Raw genomic sequence first — 21,556 nt, forward strand, 5'->3', positions numbered from 1 at the left:
GCCGAAATCTGGTCTAACAAGGTACAATGCATAACATTTCTATATAACATTATGTCGGTCGAATTTTGTTTGTTCTCTTATCGCAGCGATTCAGCAGACAATACTGCGCCATTTCTATTTTCGGATAATACCTCACCAACACAATGGGGAGATAACGATTCCGCATGAGTTATTCATTGCCTTCGTCGCGCTTTGCTAATACCGCTTATTGGGTGGTCTAATATGCATCCCCAATGCGGCATCTAAGACTTAATATGTACTCGTACTTGAATTAACGAAGATGCGGTACCTAACTGTCTAAGCCTGTATTAACCCTTAATGGGCTGAATTTGAAAAACTGATCCATCACAATTGAAAACGAACTGTATACACCGCACAAACTCAGATTTTGCGTTTTGCCCTCGTGGTATGCTATGCCGACACCAGCAGCATACTTCTTTTTTTGCAAATTTTAAAAAAGGATCGGTTTTGAAAAAAGAGATGTATCAAGATGATATAATAATTAGGCTTTGCCGGAAGGAAATAAGTCAAACTGCTAACCCACATGAATGGCACGGCGAGGTTTTAAAGCCAGCATGGTAAATACATTGGTGTTTTCTATAGCATAATGTGCGCTTCACTTCCCTGTGTGTAAAAGATCGAGCTGTACGTACGATTTTTACGTTGCATGTGGATTTACTTGAGCTGCTAATTTACTGGAGCTAGCCAGTCCAACTTGGTAATCAAAAGCATGCGTGTAAATTAGTTTCGTGGCTTGTCTGGAGAAATAATGCGGTAAATTTTTTATTAAACAATGCAGACTGAAATACGTAGTGGCAAATTTATTACTGTAGCCGCTAGATGAAGTGGCTCCACAGAGTCTGGTATACGGGAAAATGCAAGCCCAATATACGCACATTGCTCCGTGCAGAATTGTTTTGGTTTCAAACAATTTTGACTCTGATGCTGACGTTCTACATGTTTTACTGAGTTTTATTATTTTTTAGCAAAGTACAATAATTATTGTAAGAGCATAATGTCAGAGCACTGACAGTTTTCAATTTATAAACCTGGTTTGTTGTGGTTTTTGGGGTGCCCCTGGCAGGGGCAGGCAACAGTTTATCGAAAAGCAAAGTGTGCGCCTCTCGGTGGGGGGAAGGCTCGTGCTCAATGCCCGGCCAGAGGCAGGCAGCGGTCGGATCTAACAGTGGAGCCACTTCATCTAGCGGCTACAGTACTAAACTGGCCTTAGCTATGTATGAAGCCTATGTAGAAAACTAGGGCTAATAGCAACTGAAAACGCCGAACATTAAATTTATTTCACAGAAGCGGCTTTCATCAAGGTGTACTGTGTCTGTATGTATCTGCAGTCATGGATATTGTAGCAAACGTTGTTTGCCTTTGCATGCTTGCTCAAGACTCAGTTTTACCACAAGTTCTTTATGGTTTTAAAAGAAGTCCAAAGGTTTCTGCTGTTTTTTTTTGCTGGAATAAGGCTGATGGCGCTCATTTCCCCTTTCTCTTTCGATTTGGCGGAATGCACATTCGGCACTAAAAATACCAACAAAACATTAATATTTGAACATAACCGAGTACTGACCGTCAGAGATAAAAACCACAGAAATACATACTTACAATACAAAACTGACTGTATGTAGTAAAGCATGCGTAATACTGTATTGAATTTGGCGAAGGATAAAGCGGCGGACAAAAATGAAAACAGCGTGCTATAAGTTTTTTTGTTTTCAGATTTTATTGTACCCCGGTTTTATCAACGGCGTAAAAACTATTTTAAAACAGTGAAAATAACGAAAAATACTCGCCTTTCTGAACCCCGATGAATGGCCTGCGCCCCGATGAATGACTTCTGCGCCGGAATCTCTTCGGGGCGTCGGGATCCGTTTCGTGTTCTAAAAAGTGTCGTGGATGTAGATTTAGCGACCAAAACATAATGTTATGCATGGATGCACGTGACTTCCGATTTACAAAATTTATTTTAAAATTGTTAAATGAATGAAACAATCGGTGTTGTATTAAGAAAGAAAGACATATGTTCCAGAATTTTATGTAGGGGTTTTTGTGAAACGCAACAGACGAAATAAATGCGCATTGCGCATCAACAGTACATTCTTTTAAGGACTTTACTGCTCAGTTTATTGCCGTCTAAAGCGGTGCGTTAAACGGCAACAGCGTAAAATTAAACGACGCCAATACAAATTAAAGAAAAGTGCACTTTGGTGCAGTTTTTGTATTTTACACTAACACTTACCAGATTCGAAAATTTTCGGATTTTCGAGGTTCGCTAGCGCTGATGGTGAGTCATCCTCGACCGGCATGGCGCCCTAAAACAAAATGGCGGCACAATTAAGGAAACTTCCAAATCTCTTACATTTGTCGTCAAATTTGCTTGCAGTTATATTGCGCCTGCGTTCAGTGGATCTAATGCCCTTACCACAAAAGCCAGAATGGCAGCAAAAAGAAATAAGGTCACGAAAACGTTCGTATTGCCGAATGTGAACAGAGAAAAAAACCTTTAAAGCAGAGAAATTGGCAAATATCGTTGAAATGATTGGTATGGAAATGTGGCTCAGTTGGTGCTATCAAATTGTTTTTATAGCAACCGTTGCTTCACTGAGCTTGTCCTGTTCATCGGTGTTTTAAAATTTGTGGCGGTTATTATGCTTACTTTTTGCAATCTTCAAGGAAAATGGTTAACAGTTTTACAGGAATCAAAGCCTTTCCATGGAGTATTTAATGCAAGTACTAGTGTTTCCCCAACACCGGATGGGCCAGCTTCAATACCGTAGAATGCACTTGAGAAGTGCACCGACAGCTAACGGGAACTTAAAGGCCTGGTGACTGCGTATGTTTTGTATGAAAATATAATACACTCGTATTATACAATATCTGCTCGTTTTAGTTTTGCAAAGAAATGGACAAATTACGCCGTGAATTTACACCGTTACATAGATGTTTCAAATTTTTAATTATGGTGGTTCAGTGCAGCCTTTGCAGCAAATAATTCGGACTTTGTGCCAGACTGCCAGGGTAGCCATGCGCAATACTGTGTGGAAAAAGAAAAAAAACATTTTATGGACTGCATATAATAATTATGTCGTATACGAGTATATAACACTACATATGTACTGTTTTTGACTGCAGTAATTACTCAATACTTCTTGTATGTACATGTAATTACTCTCCTTTTTGCGTATGTGTAGTTCTAGTGAAAGCGTCGACGCTGTACAGAAAAACGACAACGAAACGGCATCTCCTCAATGAAATATCTTTTATTTCGAGGAAATAAATGAAAAAATCCTGACAAATTTGCGTCAGGAACACATCTCGAGGGAAAAAGGGTATTAAACGCTGTGCATCACAAATCATAAGGCGGATGAGGAATTAGCAGGTCCGGTGGTCAAGCCCGCTGCTGGCTGTCCACTAGCGCTGAATCCCGCACGCGCTGTGTGCGGTGTGAAGCAAGATCCGGCCAGCCACGAGTCAAAGCTGCTATACTGTACCCAGACGATCTATCGATCATTCTTCTGTGTTAAAAGCAAGGCATCCAGGCACAGTACTACAAAAACAATTATATCCGACTTAATATCATTATTGCTCCCTGATCACCCCACTGTTAATATTTCGGCCGCTTCTGAGTTATCGAAAACCAAAGCACGTCTGGCAGAACTCCCGGAGCCTAATGCCAGAAAGGCACAACGAACATGGGACCTTCCACTGTGTAACGCATCACTATCCGTACTGCTGGGCATCTTTCGCAACGATGAAATCAACCGGGTCCGCCTCCTCGCACAGTCGACAGCGGAAGCTGGCATATGGTTGAATGCCTTGCCCTCGGCACATATCGGTAACCTCTTGGACGATGACACCGTGAAGATATTAGTCGGCCTGAGACTTTGTGTAAGAATCTGTGAAGCACACTCTTGTCGAAGTGCCACAAGCCCGTTGATGTGTATGGTCACCACGGCTTGTCCTGCGCATTCTCAGCTGGAAGGCATCCACGCCATGGCGGCTGGAACAGTATTTTGTGCAGATCTTTAGTATCAGCCGGCATCCCTGCAAAAGTGGAGCCGCAAGGTACATCCCACACATCGGACCGTCTCCTAGATGGCTGCACCACGTTTGCGTGGCAACGCGGTATGTGTTTGGCGTGGGACGTGACCTGCGTGGATACTGTTGCCATGTCTCACCGGAAAGCCACATCAGTCACTGCGGGATCCGCTGCCGCACAGGCGGAGGATAGGAAAGCGGGATCGTACTTGTACCTACAGGGCAGATACATCTTCGTACCGCTGGCTTTTGAAACTCTTGGACCATGGGGAAAGTCAGCTAACCGTTTAGTGAAAGAAATTGGCAAGCGACTTCAGCAGCATACGGGTGAGCCTCGCTCCCATGAGTACCTCCGTCAACGACTGTCGCTGGAAATTCAGCGAGGCAGGGCTGCTTCCGTGCTCGGGACAATGGAGGGAGCGGCAGCATTAAATGAATTATTTTTTTATTTGATTTATTGTTTTGAAACAGTGATGCTATGTACCGCTTCTTGTGAAATCAGTAAAGGTGTTATATCACGTCGATTGCCGATTAAACACAAAGCTACTGCCCCGAAGTCTTACCACGATAACATGTCGTTAAACGGGGTAAGCTTGGAGGTTTGCTGGAAAGTGCTTCTACTCTGTACTTAATTTGCAAAGAGTTCACTTGTGCTTTCGGCGTTTTTTCGAATTATGTTAATACCTATTAGCATCCGTCAGTGCGGGATTATTTGTTCCGGAAAACTGAAATCTGCTGCTCCTGAATTAACTTTGATTTTTGTCGTTGTTCAGCAATTTTCGGAATTTAAATAGACGATATTTGAGTAAACCGATTTCTTCGTAGATCGTGCATGCATGTAAAACTTATGAGCAACAAGAAATACGGGAACGGAATAACTATGCAGTACTATGCATGTAATGTTGTTAATTGCACTCCAGGCGGTGGCGGAAATGCATGTACATCAGTACATGCTGCTGTGAATATCACTCCAGGCGAGTGCGGCAACTTGCAGTATTAAACATAATAGGTATCTCCATCAGTTGTTACCAGCGGAATCCATAATATTGCGCGTTTCTGCGGATAATAGCAATTAAGTATATGGAAAGGTGAAATCGGTCTAACGCTATACCATGCTCTTCCAAGAAGAATTAAGAAATCTGCTTAGTAATTTGGTGGATAATGTGGTGGCGGAACAAACTCAAAATGGTTCGAGGCATATTATTACCACAGCTACAAAAGCTGGCTCGTGAGAGCTATACAAAGATCAGCGTTTTTCGCTTTGATCAAAGCGAAACATTCAGTTGAAATAAGTTTGCTTTTTCAAGCTTTAAACCTACATTTCTATAAAAATGACCGCTCGCTTCCTCTTAAGTGTTGCTGTCGTTGTTGGTTTGTGTGCTGTTGTGCTGAGTTTTGAGGGCACAGCGACGTTTTACCTTCCGGGATGGGGAGCGTGTGGAAATGTCAGCGCCGAAGATGAAATGGTGATGGCCGTCAGCAAAACGCAGTATGGAGAGCATCAGAGCCCCAACAAGGCGCCCGTCTGCAGCCAGTGCACTTTGGTCAAAGATGTGGACTCCGGTGAGCAGGTCAAAGTCAAGGTTGTCGATCGCTGCGAAGGATGTGCCAGCAGCGACATCCTGCTATCCCCGGCCGCTTTCGAGTCGCTGGCACCCGAGGACCTTGGTCGAACACACGTCACCTGGAACTATGTTGAGTGCTGAAGTGACTGTAACTGCTTACATCTTTTTTGTGCTGTTTGATAATTTTGAATTTCCAGTCGGTGATGTCGCTTTTCTTTGCTATTATACAGTCTCCGCGCGGTACCCTTTTTGCTTTAATTTAGATTGACTAAGGGAAAAGCCAGCCCGAGTCGGCACCGTCATGCTAGATTAATTATTTTGGCCGCTTGCTGTGGTGCTGAAGAATGTGTGGTTTGTGTACTGGCACTGCCCGGTGGCCGACAACGTTATCCCTGCATTGAACGAGCTGCCGCCGTTCATAAACGCCTGTAACCATTTCGATTCTACTCTGTACTTTGTACCAACTTGATCTGTTCTGCATGCCGTTTTTTACATTTTCATTGCAAATCTCGTTAATTAAAGCACCGTTTTGGCGATTTCAATTCGCCATATCTCAGCAACAGGATGTTGTTCGCACTGGATGTTTTTGTACAAAGATGTGCATTTATACCCTAACGAAATCTTGTGATTGAGAAACTAAGCATCTAAATAAATCCACACAATCACTATTGTTAGCGCACATGCTAAAATGCATGACACCAGTGACGCCAGTGCTTCAATTTGCCAACAGCGTTTGAAGATTGCTTACTTTTATCTAGAGAAATCGGTCGAAGATATGCAGAAATTTTACATTTTCAATCATTCTGGGCTCTTTGCAGGCCACCCAAAATGTCATGCGGCGCAATCGACTGCCCATGATTCTTAAGTTACAGTTTTGTCCGGCGCGAAAGATACAACACCAGTTCAGACTTTTAACGCTGAATGCTGCACAGAAAAAAAAGAAGATTAAAATTCCGGTTGTTTGCCAATCACTGCAATATTTTAAACCATATCTGGAAACTGTCGCATTCTGCTCAGTCGCGATTGCTTCTCCGTAGCATAGTTTTTCTTAGACGTACATAAAAGAAATCGACGTGGTCTTCAGGGAAAAACTGGGTATGACTTTCTGTTCATTAGGAAATATGGAATACTGTGGATGATCGAGCCTTTTAAGCATTTCATCAGCCGCATAGTTTCCGGAACCACGACAGTCCGCAAGTGGCAGAGTTGTACATAGACTAAAAACGAAGATCATAAGCCAAAAAATGGAACTTTTTCTCAAACTTGAACATCTTATGACATCCTTGTAACTGGTAATATATAAAAAGTGACGAATAATGATATCTTATTACCTGTTACTGTGGTACTTGAAAAAGCGTCTTTTAAAATCACGTACTGTATTTTTATAATTCACTTACATTCCTCCGGTGGCTTCTTGTTTTATTATAGACCGGAATCAAAACCTCATCTAAGGTGGTCGTATTGTGGCTGGTTTCCGGCGTGGTTGTTTCTATATCCAGAGCTGAAAATTATAGCGTTGTTACTTGTAGATATAAAATATTCTGACAAAATATTGTAATATTAACGAAATCATTTGACGATAAAATTAAAAATACTACGGGAAAGTTTTTAGACATGTGAATAAGTTTCAAACCAAATGTATAAATGTATAAAAGGCGCCTAAATTTTCTTACTTTTAAAATTTCTTCGATCTTTTCGCTTCTAATATCAATAGTAACGGTGTAAACATTAATTTTAGGCGATAAAATTAGCTAAAAATAGAACTTTCCTAGAGTCTTTTGTAAGCTGTACTGACACTTTCTGAAGTCGGAAATTATAGGATATTGCGGGTGTTCTTTCGGTGACTTTGATGGAGAATATGCCTTGGATGGCATGGCGTCCTGCAAAATCACGACCGCACATTTGAGACAAATTTCCGAAATAACTTATATTTGCAAGTTAAACGTTCATGCAAGCAGTGCGACTGCATGGTGTTGATGAACCGACTGTGATGAACTTACCGAAAAAGCCAGGACAGCAACCGCAAGCAGCACTATCGCGCAGACGTGCATATTGTGCAATGGGAAACAGAGAATGCGTGTGCAAAACAACAGAAATCAATTGTCAGTACGATTATAGTGGAAATGCACAGATAGGTCTAGCGGAGCTAGTGCACCCGCTTTTATAAGAATTCCCCCTCTGTTGAGGTGCATTTGTAAGTCTACTACAATGTAGTAGACTTTTGGCGGTTATTGTGCATTTTATTTAAAACGTTCACAAAATCTTCTGAATGATTTTGCAGAAATCACTGGATTCGTGGCAGCCGATAAGCCCGCTCCAGCACCTCGCGTATCCACTTGAAAACTGCGTCGACAGCTAACGGGAACTCAACGTCGAACTCGTGCATGTGTGCAACCGGCAAAACGGTCCGCCTGCATAAGCACTTTTCTGTAGTTTAAGCTTGTCAAATACGAGTTATGTCTCGTATAAATTTTATTATGTATGTATTTTTTCACCCTAAAATTGTTAAAATGTGATAGCAACCTGTTAAAATATTCGTTTTTTCTTTAAATTTATAATTTTACTTAATAATTTAAACTGATAGTATACGGATCGGTTTTATTCTTTCTGTTTTTACATACATTAATATATTATGTACGGTACGGAAATTCAGCATAGGGTAACGCGTATATCTGTGCGGCTCATGCATTTTTTATATTTCTAGTAAATCAATCAGAGCAAATTCGTGATTCTCGCCTGGACTGCAGACTGGCAGTGTGTCATTTTGATGTCACTAACAAACAGGGATTCTACAGTGCACCAACAGGAAAACTACGCATGCGCTGTGTTTCTGGTCGCGTGCTAAAATTTAAGGCGGTAGAGTAACACCGTGGCCATAGAGCTACCGCTTAATTTAAGAATACTGTAAGCATTTTTATCACGCATTATTTCCTCGTGTGCAGAGGATGGTTTTCTGTAAATTTTCATGTATCTGCCCAGTTAACAAACAGTACAGTTTGCGAACGCGAGCTGTTTAAAAAGTGCCGGGATAAGCACTAGTTTCCATGGGCCTACTACAACTTCCTGTCGCAAATAAGTCGCACGGCTGCCAACCGCCACAGGGCGCCAACCTGGCAAGAATCATCAATCACTGCCGCTGAGCGGCTGAGCAATGCTCGGGCGCAGATCGTCTAGCGGTCTGCTGCAATAATAATATCTGTGATACTTTTTATTATGCCCACAGCAGCAACTTTATCGACATCCGCTAAAAGCAAATGTCTTGTTCAGTGGTCCACGGAGACACACAGCTTATCACGATTAAATTGTTCCATAAAACTGCCAATATTTCCGAGATTCAGCCACGAATTATTTTTGTTTTTTTATTTGATTACGACACTGCTATATATCGACGATGTATCAGATTTTACGCAATGTTTTTGTTGCTTGCACGATGTCGTTTTGTACAGACTTTTTGCAAAAGACCGCGAAACTAAATTTATTGAAAAACCTACTTACTGATTCAAGACCGATAAAATAGTAGCGATGCGTTTACTAAAGCGGTTTTACTTAACTATGTAGAAAATTAGCACACAAACTAGTACGAACAACCGAAAATACCGAACGTTAAATTATCTCCCATACATTTCTCGAATTTCGCACTCCTCTGGATTCAAAAGCCGTTCAACCGCCGAACAAACTGTCTCATTGATTTCGCTCATACTGCGCTTCGTTCTTGGTTTACGCAGTAATGCGCTCTTGGCCCTAAACAAGGTTATGTTCGTAATTACTGTATAAAAACGTCAAAATTTCATACACATTGAAATATGCATTACCTGAAATCTACATCGGTGCATTTCTTGCACCAACTTAGCTTTGTGGAAAATCCGTAATACAAATAATCACTGAGCGTTTAATTATTTCCTATACGTACATTAAGAGATATGAGCATGTCTGTGGATGCCAACGCCATTGTTCCTTGGAGCAATTTACTTCCTTGATGGTGCTCATATCGAGCTTCATTCTTGGTTTGGCTGGATGTATTTTTGGTGCTAAGTCGTTAATGTACGAGCCTATTACAACGCCAAAATGACACATGTTTAAGCACAACCGGAAATATATATCAATGCAGGAAATAACTGTAAGTCGAGAAAAATGCATCATGCGGAACTTGCATGGTAGGCAGCGGAACGCATGGAATAAAATAATAAAGAAGACTTTATATTTTCTGCTTGAAAACGGCTCGCTACTGCTGTCTCAGTGACAGCGATGTTAAAATTTTTCAACACGATAAAGTAAGCGAATGATAATGAATGATGCTCGTAGAAGTGTGGTTTTAACTTCATGCACAATTAAGTTAAAAAAAAAAATAAAAAATAAAAAATAAAAAAAAATCTGACTTACCGGGCTCGGAAATATTCGTGTTGCTGTCGTTTTTCGATTCGTCGGGATCCGTTTCGGATGCTGAAAACATTATTAGCATAATTATATTGATGCTACAAACTACTGTATATAGTTAATTTTTTTAGTATATTCTTGTTTGTAAGGCTGCACTGTTCAGTGCTTAGTTTGCTGCCGATAATCAGTTATCGCACCGCTTTCAACGGTAACAGCGCAAAAGTATACTTGAGCAGTGGCAATTAACAGAAAACAACACTTCCGGTAAAGTTTTCGAAAGGTGAATTGACACGTACCGGGTTTAGAGATTGCCGAAGCTTTCTGTCTCTCTTTCGCTAATGTTGATGGTAAAACCTCGTTAACCGGCACGGCGCCCTGAAATGAAGCCGGGCGCAATTCAAACATTTTCCAGGACTAGCTAGGTAGACTTGTATTTGAAAGCAACTCCAAATTGAAATACAGAGTACGACAAGCAGCTGGTGCAATGCACTTACCACAAAAGCCAGAACGGCACCCAAGAAAAGTAAGGTCATGAAAAATTTCATGATGCCGATTGTGACACAATGACAACAAAACGTTAATCAAACGAAATCAAAGATTATCGTTGAGTGACTAGTTTCGGAGATGCAGTTCACGACAGTACTAAGTGTTTTTATACTAACGGCTGCACGAATTTATCTTTGGCACAAGTCCAAGAGCTTTTCAAAGCCCGTAACAGCTATTATGCTTACTATCTGCAGCTTTAAGAGAAATTGCTTATCGGTTTTGTACAAATCGAAACATTTTCGTTGAATATTTGAGACAAATTCAAGTATTTTCCTGATACCGGATGGGCCACCTCCAGCACCTTGCGAATCTACTTGAAAACTGCGTCGACAGTTAACGGGAATTCAAACAGCAGAATGCGCACGCGCAATACAGCAAAATCACAAACGATGGAGTATTTCTAAATATTCCCAGGAAAGCGATTTTATGAAAATTATCCCTCAGCCAGAATTAAAACAAACTTTGGAAACTGGCGGCATCCGATTAGTATAATATACTCCGTAACTCCCTAAATAATTATCGCATACGTGATACGAGTAAGAACATAATATGAACTGTACCAAAACAAAATTCATAGCATAACACTTCCTCTACGCCATCCCTTTCGGGGCTTGTACCCATCACATAACGTACTTGAATTTATTAACAGTGCAGAAATTAAACAAATACATAAATTTCCAAGGTGTTCGCGCAAACCAAATCTTTACATAGGTTGCATGCATTCAAAACTTACGAGCAGCTGAAGATGCACTTGAGTGGATTATTATTTACCAAAAAATATGTACATATATTGTACTGTGATTGGCACTCTAGACGGTGGCGGCAATTTGCAACTTGATATAACCGATATCTCCATGATTCAGTTGCCACCAGTGCCGCGTTTCTGCGAAGGTTAGCGATCAAGCATTTTTAAAGCAAACTTCGTCTAACGCTGCTTGCCCAGTCACCAATATTTATAAAATCTTCCCAGTAATTTGCTGTATAAGGTGATTCGCCGGAACATATCTGAAGTTGTTCGAGGGAAATTATTATCAATCAGCAATACGCTAGCTCCAGAAAAACTATATAGTGCTCCATAATTTTCTTTGATAACAGTAACAAGCATTCACTACCAACCCAGCGTCTCTAGTTCTTTACCAGTTCTCTGTTTTCTCAATCTTCTTACCTAGCTTTCTGTTGAATGGCCTCTCGTTTTCTTGTTGGTGTTGCTGTCTTCGTAGGTTTGTGCGCTGTTGCTATGGGCTTCCAGGGCACAGCAACTCTATACCATCCGGCAACGGGAGCCTGCGGAAAGGTCAACACGGACGACGATATGGTGGTGTCCCTGAGCCACGTGCAGTACGGAGATTACCGCAATCCCAGCCTGGCGGCCGTCTGCGGCAAATGCGTCCTGGTCAAATCTGTGGACAGCGGTGAGCAGGTCAAGGTCAAGGTGGCCGAAAGATGCAGGGGATGTATGAGCGGCGCAATCCAGCTGTCCCCGGCCGCCTTCAAGAAGTTGGCTATCAAGGACCTCCGTCTCAATCAAGTCATTTGGAATTACGTTGAATGCTGAATCGGTTGTACGAGTAAATAATCACCTGTCTCCGTGTTTTCTTCAAACATCTGCCGTGCATGGTGTCAGAGATGCTTCAACTTTCGATACAGCTTTTTCTAGATGAATACTGGAGATAATTGATTTAGATGTGGTGCTTCTGATAAATGAAAAATAAAAAAATTCTCAAAGATTCGGTTGGAAAGAGGGATACAGGTTACCGACCAGCTTGAGTCGGCCTGTTTCTATAGATAACACGGTACAGTAATATAAAATCAGTATTTCAGTATTTCTCTATTTTTTGCATTTGAGTATGTGAATCAGGGAAATTTTGACGCCTTTCGCGGTTTTGACGAAGTTAGTTTCCTTATTTTCAGGTTTTGTTTTTCCGATTTCAGATTAGTTGTACTGTAGGTTTGCTCAGAAACATTATTCTTTGCGCTGCATGCAAATGCAAGCGCTATTATTTGCGCCGCATGGGAGATAGGCCAAGGGGAGGGGGACATTTTTGCCGGTCGCATATGACCTTTGGTCAACCCTCGCCATAATTTCGAAGTTCTGTTAACGTTTGTGAACCTCCAGTTCGATTTTGTCTTTTATTTTCTGCTTTCAGAAATGATGCCGACGTACAGTTGCGTAATGGATTTTATTCGTTCAGATATAACATCAAAACAGTGAACTTCACTGTTTTGATGTTATATTTGTTTTGATGTTATATCTTCCGAAACCACAGCAAAGTACAGATGAAAATCGAAAACATGTACATACATGTTAAATTTATTTATTTTGCCACTGCGTTTCGGTCTTTTTATGTTGGCACTTCCCTAGTTTAACTGGTAGTTTATAGCAGAATGGCTCGTTGCAACGTATGCCAAGAGTTTTCTCGATCTATATTTGTATTACAGCTTGATGCTCGTCTACGGTACAGTACAGTTATGTTACGCCATTAAAAATTACGTTTTTTCATAATTTACTTACTTTCTTATCACTTACTTTTATAATTTACTTACAAAAACACGGCTCACGGCTACTTATTTCAAGTCATTGTCCAAAATAACTTTATTACACTTTGTAATTAAAAAACTTCTGCAATGTAACCGCTTTGTGGGTTATTGTAGGTACAAGAATTTATTATGTAATTTGATTGTTGAATACGTGCATATATTGAGCGTTTGTGTTCCCGCTAGCTGTCGGCGCAGTTTTCAAGTGGATACGCGAAGTGCTGGAGCGGGCCCATCCGACGTTCGGGAAAAAGTTCTATTTGTCTCGCATATGCAGCGGAAAGGCTTTGAATCATACCATACAGAACCGGGGAAAAATTTCTCTGAATCTTGCAGAGCGTAAGCATAATAACCGCCACAGTTTCGTAACAGTGTTTATACCATCGAAAAGACGCGTTCTGCTTGGTAGCGGTTGCTATAAAACCGTGTGATAGCGTCAGTTTAGAGACATTTCCCAAATTAAAGAGTCATTCCAACGACATCTTACTTCTTTTATTTACCTTTCATTTGTTTCGCATTCGACATTATGAACGTTTTCGTTATCGTAGTTCTTTTGGCTGCAATTCTGGCTTTTGTGGTAAGTGCATTACATTAGCTACTAGCCGTCGTATTTTAATTTGCGAGGTAAGTTATTTGTGATTTACAGAGTAAAGTTTACGGAAAGCTGTTGCAAATGTCTCGTTGCTTTAGGGCGCCATGCCGGTCAAGAACGACACATCATTACCGTCAGACGAAGAGAACGCAAAGGATGTAAAAATAGCGGAGTCCGGTAGGTGTCACACTGTCAGAATACGTTAGAACTTATGTACAAATCTATGCACTTGTTTAAGTATTCAGTTTTAAACAGCGAAAGTAAATCCAAAATTCTCTCAAATACCGGTACCACCATTTACGACTTGTTGAGCGAATTATTTTTCTCAAGAAAAAGAATCGTTAAACACAAGCGCGTCGCAATTTGGAACTCATGCTGCACGCGGGAGTATCAAACCGGACCTGCAAAAACATAATTCCAAGACACTCATTATTTGCATGACTGTCTACCGTAAAGTTAACGACCTTTTGAAGTATAAACTTAGGTAATTTTTTGGCTTTTACGAAATTTAAGGTAGTTATCCGGATCCTTTATTGCATCAACATTGGAAGAACACTTTTTTGTTGTCGATATCATATGACAAGATATCGAATGCTGCAGAACTGTTTAAAATAATAAACGGTTAAAATAAGAACCGTTTAAAATTAAACGGTTCAAATAAGAACCGTTTAAAAATATCCCGGAGAATACAGTAACGAAAAACAGAAGTCAAACTTATACGTTTTACTTGTTACTACTGCATTAATCATAAACGCCAACTTAGAAGGACCTCGCGGAATTTTAATTCGTCGCTAATTTTTATTGTCCTGGTTTAATTTTACGCTGTTGAACGCGTTACTCTAACGGAATTAAGTCGAGCAGCGCGCATTGCAGCTTTAAAACAAAAATAAGAAAAGGTGCAACCGTATACTCGAGGTGATCGGTCTTTCAGACAAATCAAACTGTGATTATGCTATGACATTTTGGCTTTTCATCACATGCAAACAATTTTTGTTTAGAACCCGAAAGGCATCCATTCAAACCGATAATGAAGCGCAGTACGAGCAGCATCCACAAAAGCATCTGTTCAGAGGAAGAATGGCTTTCATATCCAAAGGGATGTGAATATCACAAATCGTTTGAGTACAAGAAATAAATTAACGTTCGATATTTTCGGTTTTTATTCGTTTGACGTTTTCGGTTTGTTTTGTATTGTAAATTTTTTACTGTACTTTTACAAGACAGCAACGTTGTTATTGTGATTTCTGGAACATGATGCCAAAAGAAATTTAACACGTCAACTTAATTAGCACCAAATCACGAATTCGGATTGTCACTTAGACGGTTTTGCTTAATTAAGTCTGCTGTCACAACCGGACGGTCTTCCAGCATATTATTAAGGCAGGGGGACAGTTTGGCCACGCCCATAGGATTAGGATTGAGTTTCCAGTAGCTTGCGATGCAGTTTTCAAGTGGATTCAGCACGCGCCCACTTAGGCTATTAGGAAATACTTTCAGCTGTTTTAAATATTATTCAAGGGAATGACTGTAATTTTTGAAGATCGCTTAACACGTTCTCTGAATGTGTTGATAAGCACACTAGCCGCCACAGTTTCTCTACGGTAAAAATGCAACTCATGATCAGCGGGAATTCTTTTAAGACGTGGCTCAGACATAGCTATCTGCTCATTTCCACGACAATCTTACGGACAACTAATTCCTGTTGTCTGACACACATACGGCTCGTATTTTCTGTTTTCCATCCGGCATTATGCACGTTTTCGCGGCACTAGTGCTTGCGGCTTTGATTCTGGATTTCGGTGTGTTTTATTGCTAGCGTGTACATTAACCCTGTGCAGTTGCATTGCATAAGTTTTTAAATTACAAAGTTTAAACCACAAAGTGTTAAAAAGTGTAATGCAAGCTATTCTGGCTTTTTTGGTAAGTTTCGTTACTAGCCTGCACCTTCTTCATCATAAACTCACAAACGACGGTTTGCATCTATACAAACCCTCATAATGAGAACAAGACTAATGTACAGTAATTACAGAACACGCGCATATTATATAAATATATAGACAGATATCTATCAAATACACAAAATACTTTGGAAATCAGGCATCCATCAAAAATTCGAATTCAACTAACGCGTATAAAGTGATTACCTACGTATGTTATACGGTCGCTGCAGCACTTGTTTATTACTATTACAGCTTACAAGGTACAACTACCTGCGCCAGTGTGCAGGTGTAAATGTAGCGCTTTGAAAACCCCTGCTCAGCCTTGACGTGGAAATGCAAACAGATGACTGGAACAGTATGCAGCTGACTTCCCCTATCAAGGAAAAGATCTATATTACAACGGAAAACCCCGTACGATCTGGTCAGAACAAACCAAAAAATTAATCGAAAAACTGCTAGCGTCATTCGATTCAGCATGTCTGGAAACTGTGTCGCATGCATTTAGTTTTGGTAATTATTCGCTCCGGCTCCCGTTCACAGACGCCGGTGCCGGTAAAGCTGAAAGATCAAGGTGACCTTGAAAATAATTTCAGAGTCCGGTTGCATAGAACAAAAACTCAGTAAATTTAAACTGGCACCTTTTTAGATCAGCAAATTAAAAAAAGGGTTTGAACTTTTACTCCTGCAAGACTAAAGCAGCCTCTCACTAGCCTGTTAGCAGTAAGACAAAGATGCTGCTAGTGGATGGCTTCGTTTCAGTAAATCGTTAACAATTTAAAGCGCTCAAAAATATGACTTAGGATTTGTTAGGAATAAGAACGCTCGTTCAAAGCAGCTGTAAAAGAAACTGAAAACAGTAATCGTCAAACGGGCTGACCTTTCATTACAGTCCGAGCAAAACTTAAGACAGTGATTAATCAGCATGTACGGTCCATTAAATTAATCATTCCGTATAATACGGAATAAATTAGTTTCTTCAGATCAGAAAATGCCAACCCGACTGCACTGCTCGAATCGGAAAATTTATATTCCCTACACAAACACTATAAAAATAAACGGCATCCTCGTCGGCAATGAATTATAAAGGCTAATTTTATGATATTGATTATCATAATCAGTGCAAAAAGGGCTGTGCAGTGTGCACATTGAAAACAACCATACATAGTAAAAAATTTATCAATTACATAAATTACAAAGTATTACCGCTGCAGTACATCGACTCAAAGAACAGTTTAGAAAAATACAAATTGCTTCATAAACATCTATCATTCCTAAGAAAACGGGTATTAATTTGGAGACTACGGTCCCAGGGGTTCGTATACACGAACTAGCGAACTATTTCTACTATTTAGTGTACAAATTGAGTGATCAAATTACTATTCGATAGATGGGTGACTGGGTGAGTAACCGCAGTTACCGCACTACCGCTACTCTCCAGTGCACAGAGCTCGCTAGGTGATTGAGTAACCAAACGAGTGGTAACGAACCAGTAACTGAGCTACCATTACTGGAACCGCACATAACGAGTGGCCGAAGTACCACTATTCTCGTGTGCAGAAACCGGTAGGGGAGTGGTGACCTACTGAAAACAGCCATTGCTCGCTAGGTCGGTACGTAACGGATCGAGTGGTGGTGAGTAACTGAAGTACCAATACTGTTTACTGCACTGTATAGTGAGTGACCAATTTCCATTACTGTCCAATGCGCAGAGCCGACTGAGAGTTTGAGTAACCAAATTTCCTTTATTTTTCTGAGCGCAAATCGTGATAGGTGGTGAAGAACTGAAGTAAGACCACTGTTTAGTGCATATAGACTATAGTCATCGCAAATAGTGCACGCAGTAATACTAAATTAATCAAATCATTCGAAAAACCGACAGCAGACCACAAGAAACGCGGAGGCAAAGCCGAAGCCGTTTCTTGTATATAATAATACTATATATGTGCTTCTATTCAACGCACATTACAGTAACATAATCCTCAACGCGGTTGTGAAAACCCGCGCAGAGGCTCAACCACTCCGGACTGTTGAAATTGGCTTTTTAATGCAGACAGTTTCGAGATCCTTAAGCGTGGCACGTTGTAATGCGAGGTAATTTTTGCACTGACGAGTGTGAGACGTTTTTTTTGTGGATGCTTGCAGCCACAATGTAATTGATGTGTGCTAAATGCCAAAAACACAAAAGCACATCCATTGCTTTCTGAGGAAACGCTCAAGGTCTCAACCACTCACATTAGCTTGGCAGTTGATAATACTATTTATTCAGAGACTAAAATTCCCTAGGAATAAGTTGGGGATTTTGGTGACTTTGTTAGAAACATCTTGCTCCAGGGATATATGCAACTTAAGCATCATAATAAATGCGCAATACTTACTTCGCCGATCACACAGTGTTGCGTTTTACGACTTATTTTGCAAATGACCAGCATGAAATTAGATTTATTGAAACAGCTAACTCTGAACTATTTTGTTTCACAATTTTTCTTGCAAAAACTTTGATGACAAATCGATTAAAATAAGTACTGCGATCTTCATTAGACCAAAAAATTAGCAATCTAGACAACACAATGAACACGGTTTGTTAATAAATGTTTCACCAAATAAGACTTCAGAAACCGTTTGTAGTAATGGCAATGGTATTGATCTGGCCTGATGAAAATTGAGAAGCCAAACTGAGACGGTTATTTTTGAAATGCGCAATACTGCGGATGCAAACGTCTTTGTTCCCATGTACAAAACGGAATCTTGTTGCAGTCGTTTGGATTAATACGGGTTTCTTCCTCGGTACAAGGAATAAAAGAGGGGCCGATGTTCATGTAACTGCGCTTCGTTTTCGGTTTGACGGGACGCATTTCCGGTGCTAAACAAAGTTGTCTGTGTATATTGAAGCAACAAAATGCTGTATGTGTGACAACACCATAAATATAAATATAACAGGTGAGCGCTAAAAGAAATATAGAAGCGAGATTATTATCAGTTCAGGTAATACTGTATTATAACTGTAAGCTGTAAAAACCGCACTTTGCAGGTTTTAAATAGACTGACTGTCAGTAGCTTGCGCCAGACTGAATAAAAATGTACACTTCATGGATTTGCTTTTCAGGATTTCATTATTCAGTCCCTGTGGAGGATATCAAAGGCTACTGCGTAAAACTGAACTTTGAAAAACCTTTTGAAAAAAGTTAAAGTTAACGAACGTACATATTTGGAAAAGTTCGATCAAGTTTCGCGAAATGTAACTTACCGAACTCGGGGATATCGGGATTTCCAGGTTCTGGGCGGCCGATTCGGCTCGGTCCAGCGGGATCTTTTCCCTTTTGATTCGCCAGGACGAGAGATGAAGAGCTTGTGTAGGGGCCTGTTTTCGGCGTGCCAGGATCCGTTTCCGGCGCTAAATAACATTGTTGACGTTTATCGGGCAGATACGCAAGTTATTATAACCTTTACGTGGATTCAGTTGACTGAAGTACTGTACATGTCAACGGCAACTGTACAGCAGTGAAAGTTCAGCGAAAACTTAAAGTTCGGGGAAGCTTCCCTACGCTGCACTGACACTTACCGACTCCCGATTTTGGCGGGCTCTCTTTCGCTGACGCTGATGGTGGATCTTCCTTGGCTGGCATGGCAGCCTATAAGAATGCGGCGATATAATCCAATCAACCTCATAAAATCGATACTCTGACATTTAAAGCAAAAAGCCCGAATGCACTTACCGCAAAAGCCATAAGAGCAGTCAAAAGGAGTAAGGTCACCAAAAATTTCATAATGACGATTGTCGTAGTGGGACGAAAAAAACGTTGAAAAACTAACCTCAGAAGTTGTTGTGGAGATAACGGTTTAGGAAGTGCATCTCAATAGATATTACAAACGCTTTTATAGGTATCGCCGTACGACTGAGCTCATTCTTTCTACTGCATAGATGAGAGCTGCTCAGTAACCTGGCAGTTATTATGCTTACTTTTCGAAACATTCAGAGAAACTGCTTATCAGTTTTGCAGGAAGCGAAGCCTTTTCGTTGAAGACTAAAGAAAACAGAAGTGTTTCCCGAGTACTGAATGGGCCAGCTCCGGTACCTCGCATATCCACTTGAGAACTGCGTGGTCCGATAGCGGGAACTCAAAATTCGACGTATGCACTTGCTTTAGAGCAAATAATAACTGCTTTCGTTTGTGTATATTATTCACAAGGACAGACACGAGAGATCAATTTACATTTGGCAAGTAGAGGGTAACTGCAGTAAAATGTCTGGTTTTCACACTACGTACAAGGTGCCGAGAACTCTTTTGCAGTAATGGAGCCAACTGCTCTATGTGTTCGGCCACTATGCCGTCACATTAAAATTTTGTTTCGACTGCGTCACCCAATTAATGATGCAGCGATTGGCAAGTATTACAATTGATCGCATGTCCCCAAACTAAACGCAACTTGGGCCAACGCGTTCACCAAGGCATTTTAACTTCTTCTAACAATGTAACGACTGCAGTTTTTTACGTTTATTGTTCTGAAATACTCGTATTAACCTGACGTCTGAAATTTCAAATCACTATAAAAATTAATAGGTCTATGCTGCGGGCACGGGAAAACACGGGTGCTGGCTGTGTGCACGGTATCTCAAATTTCAGTATTTTTAGTTTACATGTTGGCTTTTTTAATTTATTTTCACGTCTTTCGAATTTTGACGGTAACAACTAACAACTTGCTACAACCAGTATGACCATTATTGCACATACTGCTTTTATTTAGAACAGCTGTAGAATATTTACGATAATGGGGCTATTTTATTGGTGCATGCAAAAAATATGTTGTCAATGAATTACAAAATTAATGGTTCAACTACAAAAAAGGCCTAAGAAAGCACGATCGTACGCTCCTAATCTAAATAAAGCTTAGCAAAAGTGATTAGCACGGCGTTTTAATTGATACACAAAACGTTAAGTTGTGTTTTTGATGTTATATAGAAATATTTTATTAACTGCTGTATTTTTACGAGTTTAAGAGCCACCAAAATGGTCAACACGAGTCGACATCGGACTATCTTTATTATTTTTCGTGCTTCGAATTCGAAATTCAGAATTAGGGTCATACCGATGCGCACAGGCACAGAAGGACACTGCCGCTTGACCAACACCGTACCGTAGCGAGATACGGTTCGAATTTGAGCCAAGGCCTTAGTTTTGGGCATACGCAGTCATGCAAAAATATCTCTAAGTCGGAAGCGAAAGCTCGTCGTTAACTGAGCAACGCTTATGTAATTGTGGTAAGCACGGCACTCAATTCATGAGGATTTTTTTTGCGACGTTATTTTCAGGTATTTCAATGTTTATTACAGACTCCAGCTTTATTAGTGCGAAACGGAAAATCCACTGCTGAATGTTACTGAATAATCTGAATTACAGATAATGCGATATAAGTCTGTGCGGAGCTTTGAAGAAATTTAACAAATATGTTTACAGTGTTCGGGCAAACTAATTTTCTATGTAATTTGCATGTATGCGAAACTTACAAACATTAGAAAATACACTTGAGTGGATTCGTTACAGCAAAATATGCGTATTATACCGTGAACTCCACTCCAGGCGGTGAGGGAATTTGCAGCGTTCGGATTTTGGCATAATAATTGATATCTCCATGATTCCGCTACCTACAGTTAAGCGCTTCTGCGAAAATAATGCTTAAGCGTTTTTAAAGTAAACTTGGTCTGTCGTTGCCATGCCGAATCAACAACAGTCACGTAAATCTTCTCAGTAATTTGCTGTATAAGATAATTCCCCGGAACACAGTCCGAATGGTTCGGAGAAAAGTCTTTCCATATCTGCACAACGCTGGCTTTTAAAAATGATATAAGGTTCAACCCATTTCTTTGATAAACAGTCAATAACAGCACAGCATCTCTACCGATTCTATATTTTGTCGTTCTTCTGACTAATCTGTTTCTAAAATGGCCGCTCGCTTCCTTT

The 21,556-nt window shown here is 40.4% G+C and overlaps 3 protein-coding genes across 3 annotated transcripts; 2 read left to right on the top strand and 1 right to left on the bottom strand.

Annotated features, from left to right (window-relative positions):
* Positions 1–5,378: 5,378 nt before the first annotated feature.
* Positions 5,379–5,753, top strand: LOC129589948 (papain inhibitor-like). Its single transcript, XM_055484891.1, has one exon. It carries the CDS (start codon positions 5,379–5,381, stop codon positions 5,751–5,753), a length of 375 nt encoding a protein of 124 aa, XP_055340866.1.
* Positions 5,754–11,386: 5,633 nt separating this feature from the next.
* On the top strand, positions 11,387–12,087 carry LOC129589949 (uncharacterized). Its single transcript, XM_055484892.1, has 2 exons — positions 11,387–11,423; positions 11,753–12,087. Exons 1-2 carry the CDS (start codon positions 11,387–11,389, stop codon positions 12,085–12,087), a joined length of 372 nt encoding a protein of 123 aa, XP_055340867.1.
* A 6,059-nt stretch (positions 12,088–18,146) lies between these two features.
* On the bottom strand, positions 18,147–19,428 carry LOC129589950 (uncharacterized). Its single transcript, XM_055484893.1, has 5 exons — positions 19,313–19,428; positions 19,159–19,228; positions 18,844–18,990; positions 18,334–18,459; positions 18,147–18,154 (listed from the first exon to the last, which is right to left on the bottom strand). Exons 1-5 carry the CDS (start codon positions 19,361–19,363, stop codon positions 18,147–18,149), a joined length of 402 nt encoding a protein of 133 aa, XP_055340868.1. The 5' UTR covers positions 19,364–19,428.
* Between the last annotated feature and the right edge of the window lie 2,128 nt (positions 19,429–21,556).

This window comes from Paramacrobiotus metropolitanus, unplaced genomic scaffold (assembly GCF_019649055.1).
Source record: "Paramacrobiotus metropolitanus isolate TYO unplaced genomic scaffold, Prichtersi_v1.0 Parri_scaffold0000038, whole genome shotgun sequence".
NCBI classification, from domain to species: Eukaryota; Metazoa; Tardigrada; class Eutardigrada; order Parachela; family Macrobiotidae; genus Paramacrobiotus; species Paramacrobiotus metropolitanus.